This window comes from Bombina bombina, chromosome 5 (genome assembly GCF_027579735.1).
Source record: "Bombina bombina isolate aBomBom1 chromosome 5, aBomBom1.pri, whole genome shotgun sequence".
NCBI lineage: Eukaryota > Metazoa > Chordata > Amphibia > Anura > Bombinatoridae > Bombina > Bombina bombina.
The window spans coordinates 303,186,240-303,208,606 of NC_069503.1; the positions used below are offsets into that span (position 1 = coordinate 303,186,240).

At 40.3% G+C, this 22,367-nt stretch overlaps 1 protein-coding gene across 1 annotated transcript in view; it reads right to left on the reverse strand.

The window, feature by feature from the left end:
• Window positions 1-4,353: 4,353 nt before the first annotated feature.
• SLC25A13 (solute carrier family 25 member 13) overlaps window positions 4,354-22,367 on the reverse strand; it is a 396,949-nt gene continuing 378,935 nt past the window's right edge. The window contains exons 16-18 of the mRNA XM_053714082.1: window positions 6,715-6,873; window positions 6,544-6,634; window positions 4,354-5,997 (exon numbers count right to left, since the gene is read on the reverse strand). Of these exons, the coding sequence (XP_053570057.1) occupies window positions 5,808-5,997; window positions 6,544-6,634; window positions 6,715-6,873 (440 nt within the window). The 3' untranslated portion in view covers window positions 4,354-5,807. The remainder of the gene's footprint in view (window positions 5,998-6,543; window positions 6,635-6,714; window positions 6,874-22,367) is intronic.

A 22,367-nucleotide genomic window follows, 5' to 3' on the forward strand; every position in this document is an offset into this window, starting at 1 on the left:
GCATCCGGATTCAAGTGAGTTTATTAACAATAGCGGATATGACACACAAACAGAATTGCACTTACAATGTTTATGATAAAACTTGCATTTGGTTTATAGAGATGTGCAAGGCAATGCTGACCGGACCAAAGACCACAAGCCCTCCAAGTGAAGTCTGGACCCCCTCAGTCGACCGCCAATGCAGGTACTCTCAAAAAATCACCAAACAGATTGCAATATTAACCTCAACGCGTTTCCCCTGTTTACGAACGGGCTTTCTCAAGAGGACAGGTAGTTGAAACCTGTGTTAGCACTTAATAAATAGTAATGATAGACCAATCAAAGTTAAGTTGAACAAAGTATAACACCCCTTCTAAGTGATGTCAAAACTTAACCCTTTCACATCTGTTATACATGTGGAATAGCATTCTTAGATAAATTACAGAGCTATATACACATACAATAGATAAAAATAAATGACATAAAGTTCATACATGATCGCAATTGCATTGATATTTTTTTAAAAATTTTGATTTAAACAAATTTAAAAAGACTTAATAAGTGCCTTTTAAAATTGTATCTTAAAAATGGTCCCTATGTATAAAAACACTATAATAAACATTAAAATATAATATTTTCTATATTATTTTAAAATTATGTATAAAAAAAGTGCATGATATTTCAATATGCTCCAGTGAATATATAAGTAAGTAGATCATATTTGGAGCACTGATTGATGAATTTACATATGTGCTGCCACATCAATATCAATGTTCATTCCCCTAGGTGTTAGACAGTTTATCTTGTATATCCAAAAGGTTTCTAATTTCCGCAATTTCAGCAGTCTATTTCTTTCTTTGGGAGACACCCAATCTATCACCTGTATGCGTAAACTACTAGGATCACAATTGTGTTCCTCCATAAAATGCCTCGGCACACTGTGTTTGGGATATTTTTCTTTAATATTATGGACATGTTCATATATTCTCCTTTTTATTTTTATTTTTGTGCGGCCTACATAATACAGGCCACACCCACACTCAAGAAGATAGACTACATATGTGGAATGACAGTTACTTCTAACTTTGATGTTAAACTTTTGTGTCTGATCAGAGTTCATAAATGTAGGAGAACTATTTATATGTTGACACATGACACATTTGGACCTGCCACATTTAAAGGTTCCTTTTTTACTTGTCAACCAACTAGAGTTGTTGTTACCATTTTCTGATCCTTTTTTCAGTTTACTCGGAGCCAGGATGTTTTTTAGATTTCTCCCTTTCTTGAATGTTATATCTGGGCCATTCCCTAATTGACTTCCTAGGAGGGGATCCGCTTTTAAAATAGACCAATGTTTATTAAGTATCTTCCTAATTTGTTTAGCTCCCTCATTATATGTTGTAATGAACATAATAGGGGTCTCTCCTTGCTCCTTATCGTGTTGTTCTCTATTATCTTTCTTCTTATTTTTTATTAGTAATTCACTTCTATTCTTGAGCAGTGCTTTCTCTTTTGCATCTGTCAATAGTTTTTTATCATAACCTTTACGAATCAATTTGTTTTCTAAAATTTCGGATTCCAACTGAAATTTAGTTTCGTGAGTACAGTTCCTGCGCATACGCAGGAACTGACTGTACGGAATGTTTTGTTTCCAGCTTTTTTTATGTGCGCTGGAATAGTCTATATAACTATTTCTTTCAGTCTTTTTTCTGAAATTCGTGACTGCAATCTTGTTGGATTCATCTTTATATAAAATCAGGTCCAGGAATTCAATGGATGCATCAGAATGATTGCCAGTAAATTTTAAATTATATTCATTATTATTGATATAAGCATAGAACTCCTGGATTTCTGTTTCATTGCCCTGCCATAGAATAATAATATCATCGATAAAGCGGCTATATTGTATAATATTTTTATCAAATATGTTTTTGGCCCATATGTACTGATTCTCAAAATGATTCATCATTCTGATGCATCCATTGAATTCCTGGACCTGATTTTATATAAAGATGAATCCAACAAGATTGCAGTCACGAATTTCAGAAAAAAGACTGAAAGAAATAGTTATATAGACTATTCCAGCGCACATAAAAAAAGCTGGAAACAAAACATTCCGTACAGTCAGTTCCTGTGTATGCGCAGGAACTGTACTCACGAAACTAAATTTCAGTTGGAATCCGAAATTTTAGAAAACAAATTGATTCGTAAAGGTTATGATAAAAAACTATTGACAGATGCAAAAGAGAAAGCACTGCTCAAGAATAGAAGTGAATTACTAATAAAAAATAAGAAGAAAGATAATAGAGAACAACACGATAAGGAGCAAGGAGAGACCCCTATTAGGTTCATTACAACATATAATGAGGGAGCTAAACAAATTAGGAAGATACTTAATAAACATTGGTCTATTTTAAAAGCGGATCTCCTCCTAGGAAGTCAATTAGGGAATGGCCCAGATATAACATTCAAGAAAGGGAGAAATCTAAAAAACATCCTGGCTCCGAGTAAACTGAAAAAAGGATCAGAAAATGGTAACAACAACTCTAGTTGGTTGACAAGTAAAAAAGGAACCTTTAAATGTGGCAGGTCCAAATGTGTCATGTGTCAACATATAAATAGTTCTCCTACATTTATGAACTCTGATCAGACACAAAAGTTTAACATCAAAGTTAGAAGTAACTGTCATTCCACATATGTAGTCTATCTTCTTGAGTGTGGGTGTGGCCTGTATTATGTAGGCCGCACAAAAAGAAAAATAAAAAGGAGAATATATGAACATGTCCATAATATTAAAGAAAAATATCCCAAACACAGTGTGCCGAGGCATTTTATGGAGGAACACAATTGTGATCCTAGTATTTTACGCATACAGGTGATAGATTGGGTGTCTCCCAAAGAAAGAAATAGACTGCTGAAATTGCGGAAATTAGAAACCTTTTGGATATACAAGATAAACTGTCTAACACCTAGGGGAATGAACATTGATATTGATGTGGCAGCACATATGTAAATTCATCAATCAGTGCTCCAAATATGATCTACTTACTTATATATTCACTGGAGCATATTGAAATATCATGCACTTTTTTTATACATAATTTTAAAATAATATAGAAAATATTATATTTTAATGTTTATTATAGTGTTTTTATACATAGGGACCATTTTTAAGATACAATTTTAAAAGGCACTTATTAAGTCTTTTTAAATTTGTTTAAATCAAAATTTTTAAAAAAATATCAATGCAATTGCGATCATGTATGAACTTTATGTCATTTATTTTTTATCTATTTTATGTGTATATAGCTCTGTAATTTATCTAAGAATGCTATTCCACATGTATAACAGATGTGAAAGGGTTAAGTTTTGACATCACTTAGAAGGGGTGTTATACTTTGTTCAACTTAACTTTGATTGGTCTATCATTACTATTTATTAAGTGCTAACACAGGTTTCAACTACCTGTCCTCTTGAGAAAGCCCGTTCGTAAACGGGGGAAACGCGTTGAGGTTAATATTGCAATCTGTTTGGTGATTTTTTGAGAGTACCTGCATTGGCGGTCGACTGAGGGGGTCCAGACTTCACTTGGAGGGCTTGTGGTCTTTGGTCCGGTCAGCATTGCCTTGCACATCTCTATAAACCAAATGCAAGTTTTATCATAAACATTGTAAGTGCAATTCTGTTTGTGTGTCATATCCGCTATTGTTAATAAACTCACTTGAATCCGGATGCGCTTTTTTGTTTCTATCTTTTATGTCAATCTTGTTGCTGGTGGAGTGCTTGAGATCTCCGCATCTGAAGAGCAGCATCGGATAGTGCCGCATATTGCGTGGCAGTGACGTCATCATTGGGCGTCTCAGAGGATCGTTGCAAGCGAGGACGCTAACACCGGAGCTCCTGTCTTGTGTTGGAGCCACAGTGGATCAGGCTATCTGACGGAAAAACTCTAGGGTACAGCATTGGAGCAAGCCTGCTATCTCCTTGGAGGACAGGCTGTGTATAACGGAGGTACTTTATCTGAACAATTGTGTTGATATTAACAGACTGCAACCACTGGCCTACATTGAGACTGTTATTTATTTATTAGTAGCCAGTATACAGGAGGTTGTAATTTTGAGGGCAGCCTATTTAGCGCGGAGTGTTTTTCTGTTTGAGTTACCATTTTATTGTTATACTGATAAAAATACACTTTCTTAGGGGGCCAATAAGAAATATTTCTTACATATATATTTTTTCTACATTGCAGACAATGAGGCATATTTAGTGCATACTATATATTTCATTGATTGCAGATTTGTATTTGGTCTTCTGGTAAACTGTGTTTGTAGTATACCACTGTTGTATAAATAACTCAAACAGTGAGAATTAGTATTCCCCCACAAATTCTGATTCCATTTTATTGAATGCACATCATGTAGATAAGACTGCAAAGTAATAACCAAAGAAATGACAAATTATTTGGTAGCTTATGACATAATTGTACCAGCATCTACAAGAAAAAAAAATATTTCTACAATCACAGAGGTAGTATACTATCCATATTGATATACAGGACATTAAGTTGTTCAGTACTACAGATCATCTTTTATACATCTACATTATTTCTGACCAAGATGATTTATTCCACATTAAATTTACATACACTAGGTAAGGCAGTTATAAATACAGTACGCAGATTTTCTATTTATTAATCTAAGCAGCAATCAAAAGAAGTGCATAATTCAAATGTGAATGTAGATTATCTTAATGCCTTTCCTACAGAAAAACAGTTACATATTTAAAAGTTATTATCTCTGTAAGTTTGTGGAAAACTGCTGTACAAATATCTTTTTGCCGATAGGGCTTATGGCCCAATTTTCATTGGCATTCCGGCCCATTTAATGTGCTTTTCAGTCATAGAGGTGTCTTTTAGCATCTACTGAACAACCCAAGAGGAGGGACATTTAGCACAGACTACAGCACTACTTTTCCTTGGATGAAACAAGTTTTTTAGAATTAGAACAACAGCTGTGCGTTATAAATGTGTTTTCAATTATAAAACTTTGAGTGAGCTGAAGGAAAAAAAACAAAAAAACAACATTATACAATCCAGATATTCATTGTGCGTATAAATCATTTCAAACATTCTGTCAATGTTGGCTGCTACAGATTTCTTTTTTTTAAATATAGATGTAACAATTAACCTTGCATGTATTGAGGCATTACATACTGCAGCGGTACCATGGTCATCAATCATATCTAGATTAGCAACATGCCACAAAAAGATTATTTTATCAAACACTTTATCAATAGAAATATGTAAATGTAAATTCTTGTACAGATATTTGGTGTATTGATCAAGTATCAAATCAGGAGAAAGCTGTAAATTTATCAAATACCAATATGCTTATTTTGCTAAGAACACATTATTTCACATTAGAGTACAAAATACTTGCGGTCCAAGTTAAATATATTAGAACATAAATACTGATTCCTATTCCTGTGACAATATGATAATATGATTTATCTGAAGATTGGATTACTTTATAAATTTGTGAGCATTATTTGAAGTTGGGAAAACATACCTTGAATTCAAAAAGGTATGACATTTGACCTAGTGTATCCAAAATCCTTAAATGCAGCCAATACATTCATGTGTTTAAGCCCACAGAAAACTATTGCAACATAGGATGATTAGGAAGCACAAAGATTACAGGTTAAAATGTGAAAGCCATAAAATTTCAAGAAATGATTTCTAGCATAAAAGATGACAGTCAAAAGAAAAACTGAAGCCTGTAACATTTTCCACAAGCCACTAAGAATCCCCCCATTCTGCTGGTGTCTTGTTAAGGGCTAGCTCCAATAGCTGGCTTTGAGGTAGGAGGTGTAGACTGAAATCGTGGAAGGTAGAGTCCAAATTTACTTTCAATCCCTGCAAAAGTAGCAACTGCTAATTTAAATCCACCGACATGATCAGGGTTTGGAGCTGGTAGTGTGATTCTGGATTTAGGGACAGGCTCAGATCCACTTGGTTTACTGTTATTGGAGAAAAAAAATAAACATTAAAATTACTTTTTACAGTCAATTAGACAAAACATACCAGGCATACTAATGATCTAAAACAGTGGTGCTCAACCTTGGCACTTCAGAGGTTTTGGAACTACATTTCCTGTGATCCACAGCCAGCATTCCCCATGATGTTCAGACACCTTATGCTGGTTTAGTAAACTGCTAAGCCTCATGGGAAATGTAGTTCAAAAACCTCTGGAGTGCCAAAGTTGAGCACCCCTGATCTAGAATGTCCTTAACATGGGGTTGAATACAGTACAGAAGGTAGATGCAAGAAGGGTGTGAAACTGATGCTGGCTATTAAAGAAAAGCAAATAGTTTGGAATAAGAGTTGGATCCTTCCTCCTCTGAGAGACATACAGAGTGTCAGAAATAAGATATAGAGACGCAAAGCATTTGTAATTAATCAAAATCATAATATGAGAGAATATGTGGAAGATAGTAAATTTTTATGCACGTCCTTTTTAACCTGGTGACAATATATATCACAGAAAGAAGAATGAAGGGACTTACACTCCACCAAAGTCAACATAGAACCATCTCTGGAGCAGCTCATAAGTGACCAACGTCACACCGAACTGAGGAGACGATCTGAAGACACGAGCTTAATAGAACATAAGAATAAATATTAGTTTTACGTTCAGAACATAAATACATAGAACATAAAAAAATAAAATGACTTACCGCCAGCTCCTTTCCAGAGAGCCCTATGGCCTTCCTCTCTCAGTATTTTCCTAAAGCAGTCTATGACTCCACTGTAAGTGGTCTGGCCAGCTCGAGCTGCGACCTGCAGTCTGGTTTTGATGACATCAGCAGGTGTCACAAGAGATGCTGCTGGCATACCTACAGAACACATTGCTCATTAACTACAAATGCTGTGTGCTCAGTTTTGCACCCCCTGTATGGGCTAATGTGCTCAAGCTAGTTTTTGTCATGGCCATGAATATACAAATATGCTGTGAATTATGGTTACTTTGCAAATTATTGTGCTTTATGGTGCCCAAAGTTGACTTCTGCAAGGTTTAAATGCAGAACTGTGCAAATTTATTTATTTTGTGCAAAAACAAACAATAATGTACTATTTTGGGGAAAATAAATAGCTTTCAGGATTAATAAAACAATAATCAGAACCTAAACTCAAAATGTATTTCCCATCATATGTCTAATTATGCATAGTAAAAAAAAAGCAAATTAATTTTGTAATTATTTTTTATGTAAAATAATAAAATAAAAAAAAAACACTGCCCCAGAGGGGTTTGCAGCGCATCTTGCGGAATTCGTAAGTCTAACACTTCTACACACTGCACAGTGATTGCTTGACAAATGTAGAAGAACATTTATAGCTGCTTTTAACTGGCTATAGCAAAAGGTGTCACACGGACTACTCTGTGAACACAAAATAATGCAGTCTTGCCAACAAAATGACAATTTTAATACTTATAAAACATATATAAAATCACCTTGTTTTTAAATGTCAAATAACGCTGACGTTAAAAAAGGAATGTAAAATGATGTAATTTATTTTACTACTTGTTCAAAATCAACACCCTGAAAATAAATAAACTATATATATATATATATATATATATATATATATATATATATATATATACACACACACACACACAAACACACAAATACATATACCCCCCCCCATATTCACTTAAGAGCTTTTATTAATTGCAATACAACAACATGTATTTAGATCTTACACTTGATAACTAAAACATTTTCACCAAAAATCAATTATTTCGGGCTTGCTGTTAATGTAAAAATTAAAGTACAGGTAGCCCTCAGTTTACGCCGGGGTTAGGTTCCAGAAGGAATGGTTGTAAATTGAAACCGTTGTAAATTGAAACCCAGTTTATAATGTAAGTCAATGGGAAGTGAGGGAGTTAGGTTCCAGGCCCCTCTCAAAATTGGCATAAGTAACACCTAATACATTATTTTTAAAGCTTTGAAATGAAGACTTTAAATGCTAAACAGCATTATAAACCTAATAAAATAATCACACAACACAGAATATATAATTAAACTAAGTTAAATGAACAAAAACATTTGCTAAACAGCATTATAAACCTAATAGAATAATCACACAACACAGACTTTACTTGCATTTTTCTGCAAACAGTTCTTTCTATGCATTCCAATCTGGACTGATTTATAGAAAGGAAGATCTTGTTCCTTTGCAAGCTGCTCGATAGCTCAGGTCTGGTTAAACGGATTAATTTCAGCCTGCTTGGCTTGCATATCTTTGCTGCAATACAAGTGGACAGCTCCACCTACTGGCTATTTTAATCAATGCACTGCTTCTCAATGCTTTTCAATAGCAGTGACATGACTGAAAAAAGGTTGTTATTCTGAAACGGTGCAAATTGAACCGTTGTAAAACAAGGACCACCTGTATTGGCATCTTACAGATCATGACAGCTATAAAAACAGAATTTATGTTTACCTGATAAATTACTTTCTCCAACGGTGTGTCCGGTCCACGGCGTCATCCTTACTTGTGGGATATTCTCTTCCCCAACAGGAAATGGCAAAGAGCCCAGCAAAGCTGGTCACATGATCCCTCCTAGGCTCCGCCTACCCCAGTCATTCGACCGACGTTAAGGAGGAATATTTGCATAGGAGAAACCATATGGTACCGTGGTGACTGTAGTTAAAGAAAATAAATTATCAGACCTGATTAAAAAACCAGGGCGGGCCGTGGACCGGACACACCGTTGGAGAAAGTAATTTATCAGGTAAACATAAATTCTGTTTTCTCCAACATAGGTGTGTCCGGTCCACGGCGTCATCCTTACTTGTGGGAACCAATACCAAAGCTTTAGGACACGGATGAAGGGAGGGAGCAAATCAGGTCACCTAAATGGAAGGCACCACGGCTTGCAAAACCTTTCTCCCAAAAATAGCCTCAGAAGAAGCAAAAGTATCAAACTTGTAAAATTTGGTAAAAGTGTGCAGTGAAGACCAAGTCGCTGCCCTACATATCTGATCAACAGAAGCCTCGTTCTTGAAGGCCCATGTGGAAGCCACAGCCCTAGTGGAATGAGCTGTGATTCTTTCGGGAGGCTGCCGTCCGGCAGTCTCGTAAGCCAATCTGATGATGCTTTTAATCCAAAAAGAGAGAGAGGTAGAAGTTGCTTTTTGACCTCTCCTTTTACCGGAATAAACAACAAACAAGGAAGATGTTTGTCTAAAATCCTTTGTAGCATCTAAATAGAATTTTAGAGCGCGAACAACATCCAAATTGTGCAACAAACGTTCCTTCTTTGAAACTGGTTTCGGACACAGAGAAGGTACGATAATCTCCTGGTTAATGTTTTTGTTAGAAACAACTTTTGGAAGAAAACCAGGTTTAGTACGTAAAACCACCTTATCTGCATGGAACACCAGATAAGGAGGAGAACACTGCAGAGCAGATAATTCTGAAACTCTTCTGGCAGAAGAAATTGCAACTAAAAACAAAACTTTCCAAGATAATAATTTAATATCAACGGAATGCAAGGGTTCAAACGGAACCCCCTGAAGAACTGAAAGAACTAAATTGAGACTCCAAGGAGGAGTCAAAGGTTTGTAAACAGGCTTAATTCTAACCAGAGCCTGAACAAAAGCTTGAACATCTGGCACAGCAGCCAGTTTTTTGTGAAGTAACACCGACAAGGCAGAAATCTGTCCCTTCAGGGAACTTGCAGATAATCCTTTTTCCAATCCTTCTTGAAGGAAGGATAGGATCCTAGGAATCTTAACCTTGTCCCAAGGGAATCCTTTAGATTCACACCAACAGATATATTTTTTCCAAATTTTGTGGTAAATCTTTCTAGTTACAGGCTTTCTGGCCTGAACAAGAGTATCGATAACAGAATCTGAGAACCCTCGCTTCGATAAAATCAAGCGTTCAATCTCCAAGCAGTCAGCTGGAGTGAAACCAGATTCGGATGTTCGAACGGACCCTGAACAAGAAGGTCTCGTCTCAAAGGTAGCTTCCAAGGTGGAGCCGATGACATATTCACCAGATCTGCATACCAAGTCCTGCGTGGCCACGCAGGAGCTATCAAGATCACCGACGCCCTCTCCTGATTGATCCTGGCTACCAGCCTGGGGATGAGAGGAAAGGGCGGGAACACATAAGCTAGTTTGAAGGTCCAAGGTGCTACTAGTGCATCCACTAGAGCCGCCTTGGGATCCCTGGATCTGGACCCGTAGCAAGGAACTTTGAAGTTCTGACGAGAGGCCATCAGATCCATGTCTGGAATGCCCCACAGCTGAGTGACTTGGGCAAAGATTTCCGGATGGAGTTCCCACTCCCCCGGATGCAATGTCTGACGACTCAGAAAATCCGCTTCCCAATTTTCCACTCCTGGGATGTGGATAGCAGACAGGTGGCAGGAGTGAGACTCCGCCCATAGAATGATTTTGGTCACTTCTTCCATCGCTAGGGAACTCCTTGTTCCCCCCTGATGGTTGATGTACGCAACAGTTGTCATGTTGTCTGATTGAAACCGTATGAACTTGGCCCTCGCTAGCTGAGGCCAAGCCTTGAGAGCATTGAATATCGCTCTCAGTTCCAGAAAATTTATCGGTAGAAGAGATTCTTCCCGAGACCAAAGACCCTGAGCTTTCAGGGATCCCCAGACCGCGCCCCAGCCCATCAGACTGGCGTCGGTCGTGACAATGACCCACTCTGGTCTGCGGAATGTCATCCCTTGTGACAGGTTGTCCAGGGACAGCCACCAACGGAGTGAGTCTCTGGTCCTCTGATTTACTTGTATCTTCGGAGACAAGTCTGTATAGTCCCCATTCCACTGACTGAGCATGCACAGTTGTAATGGTCTTAGATGAATGCGCGCAAAAGGAACTATGTCCATTGCCGCTACCATCAACCCGATCACTTCCATGCACTGAGCTATGGAAGGAAGAGGAACGGAATGAAGTATCCGACAAGAGTCTAGAAGTTTCGTTTTTCTGGCCTCTGTTAGAAAAATCCTCATTTCTAAGGAGTCTATAATTGTTCCCAAGAAGGGAACCCTTGTTGACGGGGATAGAGAACTCTTTTCCACGTTCACTTTCCATCCGTGAGATCTGAGAAAGGCCAGGACGATGTCCGTGTGAGCCTTTGCTTGAGGAAGGGACGACGCTTGAATCAAAATGTCGTCCAAGTAAGGTACTACAGCAATGCCCCTTGGTCTTAGCACAGCTAGAAGGGACCCTAGTACCTTTGTGAAAATCCTTGGAGCAGTGGCTAATCCGAAAGGAAGCGCCACGAACTGGTAATGTTTGTCCAGGAATGCGAACCTTAGGAACCGATGATGTTCCTTGTGGATAGGAATATGTAGATACGCATCCTTTAAATCCACCGTGGTCATGAATTGACCTTCCTGGATGGAAGGAAGAATAGTTCGAATGGTTTCCATCTTGAACGATGGAACCTTGAGAAACTTGTTTAAGATCTTGAGATCTAAGATTGGTCTGAACGTTCCCTCTTTTTTGGGAACTATGAACAGATTGGAGTAGAACCCCATCCCTTGTTCTCTTAATGGAACAGGATGAATCACTCCCATTTTTAACAGGTCTTCTACACAATGTAAGAATGCCTGTCTTTTTATGTGGTCTGAAGACAACTGAGACCTGTGGAACCTCCCCCTTGGGGGAAGTCCCTTGAATTCCAGAAGATAACCTTGGGAGACTATTTCTAGCGCCCAAGGATCCAGAACATCTCTTGCCCAAGCCTGAGCGAAGAGAGAGAGTCTGCCCCCCACCAGATCCGGTCCCGGATCGGGGGCCAACATTTCATGCAGTCTTGGTAGCAGTGGCAGGTTTCTTGGCCTGCTTTCCTTTGTTCCAGCCTTGCATTGGTCTCCAAGCTGGCTTGGCTTGAGAAGTATTACCCTCTTGCTTAGAGGACGTAGCACCTTGGGCTGGTCCGTTTCTACGAAAGGGACGAAAATTAGGTTTATTTTTTGCCTTGAAAGGCCGATCCTGAGGAAGGGCGTGGCCCTTACCCCCAGTGATATCAGAGATAATCTCTTTCAAGTCAGGGCCAAACAGCGTTTTCCCCTTGAAAGGAATGTTAAGTAGCTTGTTCTTGGAAGACGCATCAGCCGACCAAGATTTCAACCAAAGCGCTCTGCGCGCCACAATAGCAAACCCAGAATTCTTAGCCGCTAACCTAGCCAATTGCAAAGTGGCGTCGAGGGTGAAAGAATTAGCCAATTTGAGAGCATTGATTCTGTCCATAATCTCCTCATAAGGAGGAGAATCACTATCGACCGCCTTTATCAGCTCATCGAACCAGAAACATGCGGCTGTAGCGACAGGGACAATGCATGAAATTGGTTGTAGAAGGTAACCCTGCTGAACAAACATCTTTTTAAGCAAACCTTCTAATTTTTTATCCATAGGATCTTTGAAAGCACAACTATCCTCTATGGGTATAGTGGTGCGTTTGTTTAAAGTGGAAACCGCTCCCTCGACCTTGGGGACTGTCTGCCATAAGTCCTTTCTGGGGTCGACCATAGGAAACAATTTTTTAAATATGGGGGGAGGGACGAAAGGAATACCTGGCCTCTCCCATTCTTTATTAACAATGTCCGCCACCCGCTTGGGTATAGGAAAAGCTTCTGGGAGCCCCGGCACCTCTAGGAACTTGTCCATTTTACATAGTTTCTCTGGGATGACCAACTTGTCACAATCATCCAGAGTGGATAATACCTCCTTAAGCAGAATGCGGAGATGTTCCAACTTAAATTTAAATGCAATCACATCAGGTTCAGCCTGTTGAGAAATGTTCCCTGAATCAGTAATTTCTCCCTCAGACAAAACCTCCCTGGCCCCATCAGACTGGGTTAGGGGCCCTTCAGAGATATTAATATCAGCGTCGTCATGCTCTTCAGTATCTAAAACAGAGCAGCCGCGCTTACGCTGACAAGTGTTTATTTTGGCTAAAATGTTTTTGACAGAATTATCCATTACAGCCGTTAATTGTTGCATAGTAAGGAGTATTGGCGCGCTAGATGTACTAGGGGCCTCCTGAGTGGGCAAGACTCGTGTAGACGAAGGAGGGAATGATGCAGTACCATGCTTACTCCCCTCACTTGAGGAATCATCTTGGGCATCATTGTCATTATCACATAAATCACATTTATTTAAATGAATAGGAATTCTGGCTTCCCCACATTCAGAACACAGTCTATCTGGTAGTTCAGACATGTTAAACAGGCATAAACTTGATAACAAAGTACAAAAACGTTTTAAAATAAAACCGTTACTGTCACTTTAAATTTTAAACTGAACACACTTTATTACTGCAATTGCGAAAAAACATGAAGGAATTGTTCAAAATTTATCAAATTTTCACCACAGTGTCTTAAAGCCTTAAAAGTATTGCACACCAAATTTGGAAGCTTTAACCCTTAAAATAACGGAACCGGATCCGTTTTAAACTTTAACCCCTTTACAGTCCCTGGTATCTGCTTTGCTGAGACCCAACCAAGCCCAAAGGGGAATACGATACCAAATGACGCCTTCAGAAAGTCTTTTCTAAGTATCAGAGCTCCTCTCACATGCGACTGCATGCCATGCCTCTCAAAAACAAGTGCGCCACACCGGCGCGAAAATGAGGCTCTGCTTATGCTTTGGGAAAGCCCCTAAGGAATAAGGTGTCTAATACAGTGCCTGCCGATATTATTATATCAAAATACCCAGATAAAATGATTCCTCAAGGCTAAATATGTGTTAATAATGAATCGATTTAGCCCAGAAAAAGTCTACAGTCTTAATAAGCCCTTGTGAAGCCCTTATTTACGATCGTAATAAACATGGCTTACCGGATCCCATAGGGAAAATGACAGCTTCCAGCATTACATCGTCTTGTTAGAATGTGTCATACCTCAAGCAGCAAGAGACTGCACACTGTTCCCCCAACTGAAGTTAATTGCTCTCAACAGTCCTGTGTGGAACAGCCATGGATTTTAGTTACGGTTGCTAAAATCATTTTCCTCATACAAACAGAAATCTTCATCTCTTTTCTGTTTCTGAGTAAATAGTACATACCAGCACTATTTCAAAATAACAAACTCTTGATTGAATAATAAAAACTACAGTTAAACACTAAAAAACACTAAGCCATCTCCGTGGAGATGTTGCCTGTACAACGGCAAAGAGAATGACTGGGGTAGGCGGAGCCTAGGAGGGATCATGTGACCAGCTTTGCTGGGCTCTTTGCCATTTCCTGTTGGGGAAGAGAATATCCCACAAGTAAGGATGACGCCGTGGACCGGACACACCTATGTTGGAGAAATATATTATACTGAGAAAATAACTAGTTTGCATAAATTACTAGTTTTAAAGGGAGCAAAAATATTTAAATATTAGTGGTAAATTGTTTAACTTCAAAAGGACATGAAACCCAAAATGTGTTTTATTTTTATGATTCTCCATTATCCTTTATTGAGGAGCATACCTAGATAGGCTAAGAATCATGTACATTCTGGAGCACAATATAGCAACAGTTTTGGAATATGCTTCCAACACTGTAATACATTGTGCAAATACTGCTACTATCTAAAGCGCAAAAACGTAAATTATGCTTACCTGATAATTTACAGCCGCATTCATTACTTGTGGGAACCTGGCCACCAGGAGGAGGTAAAGACACACCAGCCAAAGGCTTAAATACTCATCCATCTTGCCCTATCCCCCAGTCATTCTGCCAAGGAACAAGGATCAGTGGAAGAAATATCAAGGTGAAAGGGTGCCAGAAGACTATAAACGAAAAATCCCTTTTAAAAAACATGCGGGGGCTGTGGACTCTTTCCCATGGAAGAAAATGAAATTATCAGGTAAGCATAATTTAGGTTTTTCTTCCTAATGGGAAAGAGTCCACAGGTGCATTCATTACTTGTGGGAAAATTATACCCAAGCCAAAGAGGACACTGAATGCCAAGAACGGGAGGGTTAGAGGCGGCCCAAACTGAGGGCACCAGGACTGAACCACATACCATAAATTAAGTTCTGCTTTATCCAAAAGCAGGGAGGAAAAACATGAATAAAAAAGGGCCCCAAGAACACAAACGACAGTCCCAAGCATGGGTAAAAACCACATGCAACACCACCGAGCCAACAGGACTCAAAATCGCCAAAGGCCAATCCCATACACACGCCCCCAAAAGGGAACCCTGACCAACAACTCCATAAAGGAAGAAGCAAGGTAGAGGGATAACTTAACGAGAACCCTGTCTTCCAAAAGACAGGGCAGACTAGCTCGGGAGACTCCAGAAAGCCTCACAAAATGTCAGAAAAAAGGGCATCATCAGTCAAACATGACCAAGTCAGAGACCGAAAGAGAACAACACAGAAAACCGCACAGACGACTAAGTAGCACGCTATAGTGCAGCCACAGACAAAGGGGAAAAAAAACCTTGTCCAGCTCGCAAGCTGTAGGGAACCAAAGAGAAACGGAACCAGCAAAAACCAAGTTCCTAGACAAAACACCCCTCAATGGAGGGAAACATCAGAGATCTAAACCCCCCCGAGAGCACCTCAACAGGGACCCACTGTATCCAAAAGAAACAGAGACAGCTGAAAAGTCAAAAGATGTCCAGAATCACAGCTTAGGATCCTGAGAGAAACATTGACATCCTCTACAACCGCAGAACCGCCGCAACGAGGACCGCCCACACACGGAAAAAAAAACAACCTGTCAACAACAGTAAAAAGTCCAGGGACAGAGTCCCACCCCCCCTAGAATGAGAGGGAGGAACACTACCAGCCACCTCGAAAGAGTGACCAGAAACACGGGCAGAGTCCCACCAGAACCAGTGGAACACCAAACCCAGAAGTCCATTCCCAAGGGCATCTCCATCCCTGAACCAGGGTCAAAAGGAACACACCCCCAGAGAAAAAAAAAAGTCTCCCAAGGGAAGATGGAGGACAACGGAAACCATGGCCCCCCCCCCTCCGGACAAAAAACTCGACACAGGGGTCAAAACTAACCCAAAATGAGCCAGCCCCCAAAGGAGCAGAGACTACCCGAGGTAGCAATCTCAGGGCCCCACAGCAGATACCGGTGGGGAAGATATGAGGGCAAAGTGACCCTACCAACGCATGACACAGGATGCTGATGCAAGGTTAGAGCACCAGAACAACAGACCCCCAAAGGAAGTCCAGAACTCAAAGGCCCCGAGCAGCCATAAGAAGGGGACCAGACACTCCAAAGAGAGAAAAGGAAGAACCCCTTACAGCCACAACCCGAACACCAGAGGGAAAAACTGTGACAAGCATAGAAAGAACTATACCAACACCACCCGGAACCACAGCCAAATCCCAGATCCACGAATAGACCTGAAGAAAAGGACCCCGACCAAAATTCCGGTCAGACACTCCTCACCCGAGGAAGGAACCCGAAAAAAAGGGAAATCTAGCAAAAACCTAAGAAAGGACCATGAAAAAACGCAGAACCGATCTCAAGGCGATAGAACCCACGACAAAGAGCAAAACTCTGCGACACTCAGAAACTGGGGTCCCACATCGGCGCCCGACCCTAAGAGGTTGGATAAAATTCTGGAAAAAAACAGAAACAGGACCAAAACGAACAAGGCGACCCCAATAAAACCGGGTTCCAGCTAGAAGAGACCTCCAGCATCGAAAAAGGCGAACAAGGCCCCCACGTGGCAAGTCACAGGCTAGCCACCCCACAGCACCGCTGCCGGATCACAGAGAATGCAGGCATGATCCCGCTATAACTTGCATACCGTCAAGCGCTTCACCGCTAATCCCCGAAGAGGATCTATTAAAAGCGGAACGCAACGAGGTCCAGAGACCCTAAAACCACCCAAAGGGTAGCAAGAAGACCAAGGCCCAAAAACCGCCCTAGCAGAGAAGGCGCCGCCGCTGAAAGGAGAACCAAAGCAACACGGCGGAATCCACCGACCAAGCCCCAGGAAGAGAGTAGCATGCCCAATCTCTCCCGGTATGCGGACCCGAAGGCCTGGATGTAGATATATAGAGTAGTTTGTGAAAACAAACAATAAAACAAAACGCATAAGGTCCCGCTGGACCTGCCAGGCGCAACAGGCGTCACTGACAGCACAACAAAGTGCACACAAATTCCGGACTCAACAGTCCATAAACAACTTCCAAGGAAGTAACAAAAAGCAAGTCCATCCCAGAAATTCCCGAGGAAATAATCAAAAAAATAAATATCCTAACCGGATGAAAGAAAAGAAGGCAGCCCGAAGGCATCCGCCAAAAAAAAAAATCTAAGAAAGGACATGAGCAACCAACAGGAGACGATCAACATCCCAAATAGTCTAGCTTGAAGCACCATTCGATTTCACATTCCCCGACTGATAGAGGAGAGGATCCCCAATAAGTCGAAAAGACGACGGAGTAGAACGTGCAGCCGCGCGATCCGATAACGAAAGGTGCAACATGGAGGAATATTCACCCCTGGAGGTAACTGAATAGACCCACCCGAAGTCTGGACACCCGGGATAATCGGGCAAGAACACAACCGCTCAGAAAGCTCAGGATCCTGCAGGCGAACCAGAGCCATCAATATATTGAAGCAGAAATGACCCGCCATCTCCAGGGGAAACAAACCACCCTGTGCGGAGGGAGAATTAACATTAGGGTTACCCACAAATGTAGAGGAAGGGTGCTGTTGGGAGTCCACCGCTTGAGAGACAGAGCCCCCAGAGGCTGATGGCTCAATAGGCTACTGGTTCCCCGAGCCAGAGGAACCAGGTGCTCTAAGAAGGCACAAGAGATAAGACTGATAAACCTGTGTCAGTGGGGCCCGAAGCACCTTCCTCACAAGAGGAAGAATTGGAATTAGAAACAACGACAGTCTCAGCATCAGAATCCTCCATGGTTAAAACCAAAGATAAAATTAGGACAATATAAAAAAACAAACGGCACCTGACACCCACAATGGCTGGGGCACTCACCACCTCCTATGACCAGAACCAAACAAAGCAGAAAATCTTCATCGCCACACGGTCAGGAATGCGGAAGCGTAACAAACCCAGCATAACAACGCCCATTCAAAAGGTGAACCGTAAAGTCCAAAAAAGCGCCCCAGAAAAAGGCGGCAACTAAACCCCACTAAATCCTTCAAGCAATTCTCCTGTCTCCGCTCCAGAGCTAATACCCACTACACAAAGCAGGGAGATCACATAAGAAATATGATTAAGGAACCCCACCCTGTTCACAAATCCCCCCTAAGGAAGGAATTATACCATGATTCCCAGATCCGAACAGAGGAATCTCACCGAGACCCATACCTATCTGTCACATAACATAACATTCATAGTGTTAAAATTAAACGATCTTACCAGAATCTACACTGTGGAACAGGAACACGGCCCTTCAAGTGCGACGGATAGTAGCGTTGCCTCCGTCATGTACTTGAGAGAAGACAGCAGGTAGCAAAGCGAAGGGTCGGCAACACCAAGTGCTAGAGGAGCTGTTAATACGAATCGGGGTGGTATCGCAGAGAGAACTCCCACTGCATCTCCGGACTCTAACATTCACCCAGGCCCTCACTGAGAGACTAACAGGACTACTTAAAACTCCTGTTCCATTGCGAAGAGTACTACCCTCCATGAGAGACACACTAAAGTATTTTCTTTAAAAAATAAAACTTCTGACACTTCTCTGCCAACCTCCTGGGACAAAAGGCAATGAATGACTGGGGGATAGGGGAAGTGGGAGGAGTATTTAAGCCTTTGGCTGGTGTATCTTTGCCTCCTCCTGGTGGCCAGGTTCTTATTTCCCACAAGTAATGAAAGCGGCTGTGGACTTTTTCCCATTAGGAAGGAAAGTTAGTTAAAATCATTCTTGCAAAACTGTTGCCATACTTAGGTAGGCTTAGGAGCATGCACATCTGCTTTTCAGCAAAGGATATCAAGAAAACAATAGAAATTTAATAGAAGTAGTAATTTTGTTTAATTGAATGCTTAATCATGAAAATAAATTGGCTTTTTTTTTTAACATCCCTTTAAGAGGGGCTTTCTTCTATTTCCAATGAGGATTTGTGTTTACTGTATTATATTACTGTCAAGAAAATTACCCTGTATTTTTAAGGATATGTTCATCTATTTATTTTATTTAGAGATTGCTGTTCTGATGCAAAATAGAAAATTGGCAATAAAAAAAAACGTTTTTGAGATCTATAGAAAGAACTGATTTCTTTAAAATAAAAGCACCAAACTGACCAATCCCTATAATATCAAAAGTCAGATCTAAGGTGTATACAGGCGTTGAGAGATGTTACTTAAACAGATACTTCATGACTTGGTATAAGAGAGCTGTAAAGTGTGTAGCACAAGTATCTAAGTTGCATGACGTGCACCAGATGGATTTGTATAGCCTCTATGGGTTGTCTAATATTGGTTGCTTTAAATTTGGGAGCTCCGTTTAAAAAAAAAAAAAAAGGCTCACTGTGCTTTAGAAATTACAAACATCTGATGATTAAGTTCAGATTTTTGGAGGTGAAATCTTCTCTGACTTTGCTTTTTCACGCCTCTTGTGGCTACTGGCAATGAACACACAAGTTGCTGAAAAGCATACTCTCCAACCTCGGCACCACTGCCGCCACCACGATCCCACAAACGCGCGCTTGCAGAACCGCCTGCCACCACCTTAAATAACCCTATGGAAACCCTGGGTCCTTGTATAGAAACAGTACTGTGCAAAATCAGCAAAGCAAACAAAGCTAGGGTTTCAGGAAACCTTTCATCTCGACCAATGCATTTGCTCTGCAACGTTTTCTACATCCTCAATCAAAAAGCTTGGAAGAAGATTTCAATTTATAATGGCACCCAATCAATGAATATGGGCAAAGATACATTAACTCAATCAGATTATAAGGAAATCAATAACATATGTATGAGAGTGCAAACAACTCCCTACAATAAACCAATTAATACAATATAAGTTTAAATGTATAATCATAATGCATACAGAGGAACAGATAGTTGTAAGTGGTGTTGCCTTAAGAGTGATTTTAATATAAAATATTGTTCATAGTAAAATAAAAAAAAAAAATCTAATTTGCAGAACTGGAAATGCACAATGTAGACTTCCTAGGGCTAACTGTGATACATATCTTTCCATAATTGTTTTAGCATTTAACAAGTAGAAATCAATGCAGTCAAAACTAACACTTGACCATAGCCTTGTCTTTTCCTCTAAGTAAAGCACAGTGGTTGGAGTTTGGCTATTAAAAAATACTGTTGCAGCAAACAAGATGTTAATTTGCTTTAAAATGTTCAGACTTGGCTGATGTTATTCTGTAACAAGATAGAAGAACAGTCTTGTACACACAAGGTGTTTGCAGCCCCGATAAAAGAATGGAACTTTTGAAAGAAAAATAGAGATGTTTCGGTCTAAAAGAGAGCATTGCTATTTAGCTAAACAAGCAACTATGTGCAATGTGAATATATTAAAAAGAAGCTCTGGTGTTTTTTTTTGTAGTTTCTAAGCTATTAAAATCCAACAAACCTTTTAAAAATAAACCAAAAACTCAGGATAACAAAACAAAAAAGGGTCACAAACAATGTAATATATTACACACCATTACATATTATGCACAAATAGTGCTCGTTATTGTCATTGTGCGGTTACAGTGCTACTCTATTTATGTTTCCCCGGAGTTTCAGATACTTACCCTTTGGTGTTTTACTGCTTATACTATAAAAAGACTTAAAACCATAGACCAGAATACCTTAAATATCATGGCAAAAGAACAAATTAACAGTATTAGTCAAAGCTAATTTGTCACAAATTCACTAAGCTGAAACAGACCACTCGTCTCTTACAGTTCTTATGTGATCTGCACAGGCCACAACACGTACATTACCCGGTTTGTGCCAGAGGTCGTGCACTGTATAAGTGAGTAACCATCAGGAGGGGCACCTGTATGATGGGACATTGGTAAGGTCTCAGAAAGGGTTTCCAACAACAGTTAGCAGTGCTGAGACAGATGCACAGGGATAATTCAAGCCTTCTTCATGTTTGCCAATAAACCAGCACTGCTACAGTTTAACCTGTCTTATCACAAATAGGTTTAAACCGAACTAGATCAAGCAGAAAGGGGAGGGCTACATGTGCACCTACCAATCACAATTACAGTTCACTGAGCATAATGCAGAGGTGTATTTTTTAAATATAGCATAGTAAATATGCACCCCTTTTTTGTCTCCAGTATATATATATATATATATATATATATATATATATACACACACACATATATATATATATATATATATATATACACACACACACACAGTAATATTTACATACATACATAAACACACACAAAAACATAAACATACAGTATCTCACAAAAGTGAGTACACCCCTCACATTTTTGTAAATATTTTATTATATCTTTTCATGTGACAACACTGAAGAAATGACACTTTGCTACAATGTAAAGAAGTGTGTACAGCCTGTATAACAGTGTAAATTTGCTGTCCCCTCAAAATAACTCAACACACAGCCATTAATGTCTAAACCATTGGCAACAAAAGTGAGTACACCCCTAAGTGGAAATGTCCAAATTGGGCCCAATTAGCCATTTTCCCTCCCTGGTGTCATGTGACTCGTTAGTGTTACAAGGTCTCAGGTGTGAAAGGGGAGCAGGTGTGTTAAATTTGGTGTTATCACTCTCACATTCATGGCAAAGAACTCTCTGAAAAAAATAATTTTTGCTCTACATAAAGATGGCCTAGGCTATAAGAAGATTGCCATACAGCGGTTTCACAGGACAGGTTCCACTCAGAACAGGTCGACCAAAGAAGTTGAGTGCACGTGCTCAGCGTCACATCCAGAGGTTGTCTTTGGGAAATAGATGTACGAGTGCTGCCAGCATTGCTGCAGAGGTATAAGGGGTGGGGGGTCAGCCTGTCAGTGCTCAGACCATACGCCGCACACTGCATCACATTGGTCTGCAGGGCTGTCGTCCCAGAAGGAAGCCTCTTCTAAAGATGATGCACAAGAAAGCCTGCAAACAGTTTGCTGAAGACAAGCAGACTAAGGATATGGATTACTGGAACCATGTGCTGTGGTCCGACGAGACCAACAAAAACTTTTTTTTGGATTCAGATGGTGTCAAGCGTGTGTGGCGGCAACCAGGTGAGGAGTACAAAGACAAGTGTCTTGCCTACAGTCAAGCATAGTGGTGGGAATGTCATGGTCTGGCCCTGAATGAGTGCTGCCGGCACTGGGGAGCTATAGTTCATTGAGGGAACCATGAATGCCAACATGTACTGTGACATATTGAAGCAGAGCATGATCCTCTCCCTTCGGAGACTGGGCCACAGGGC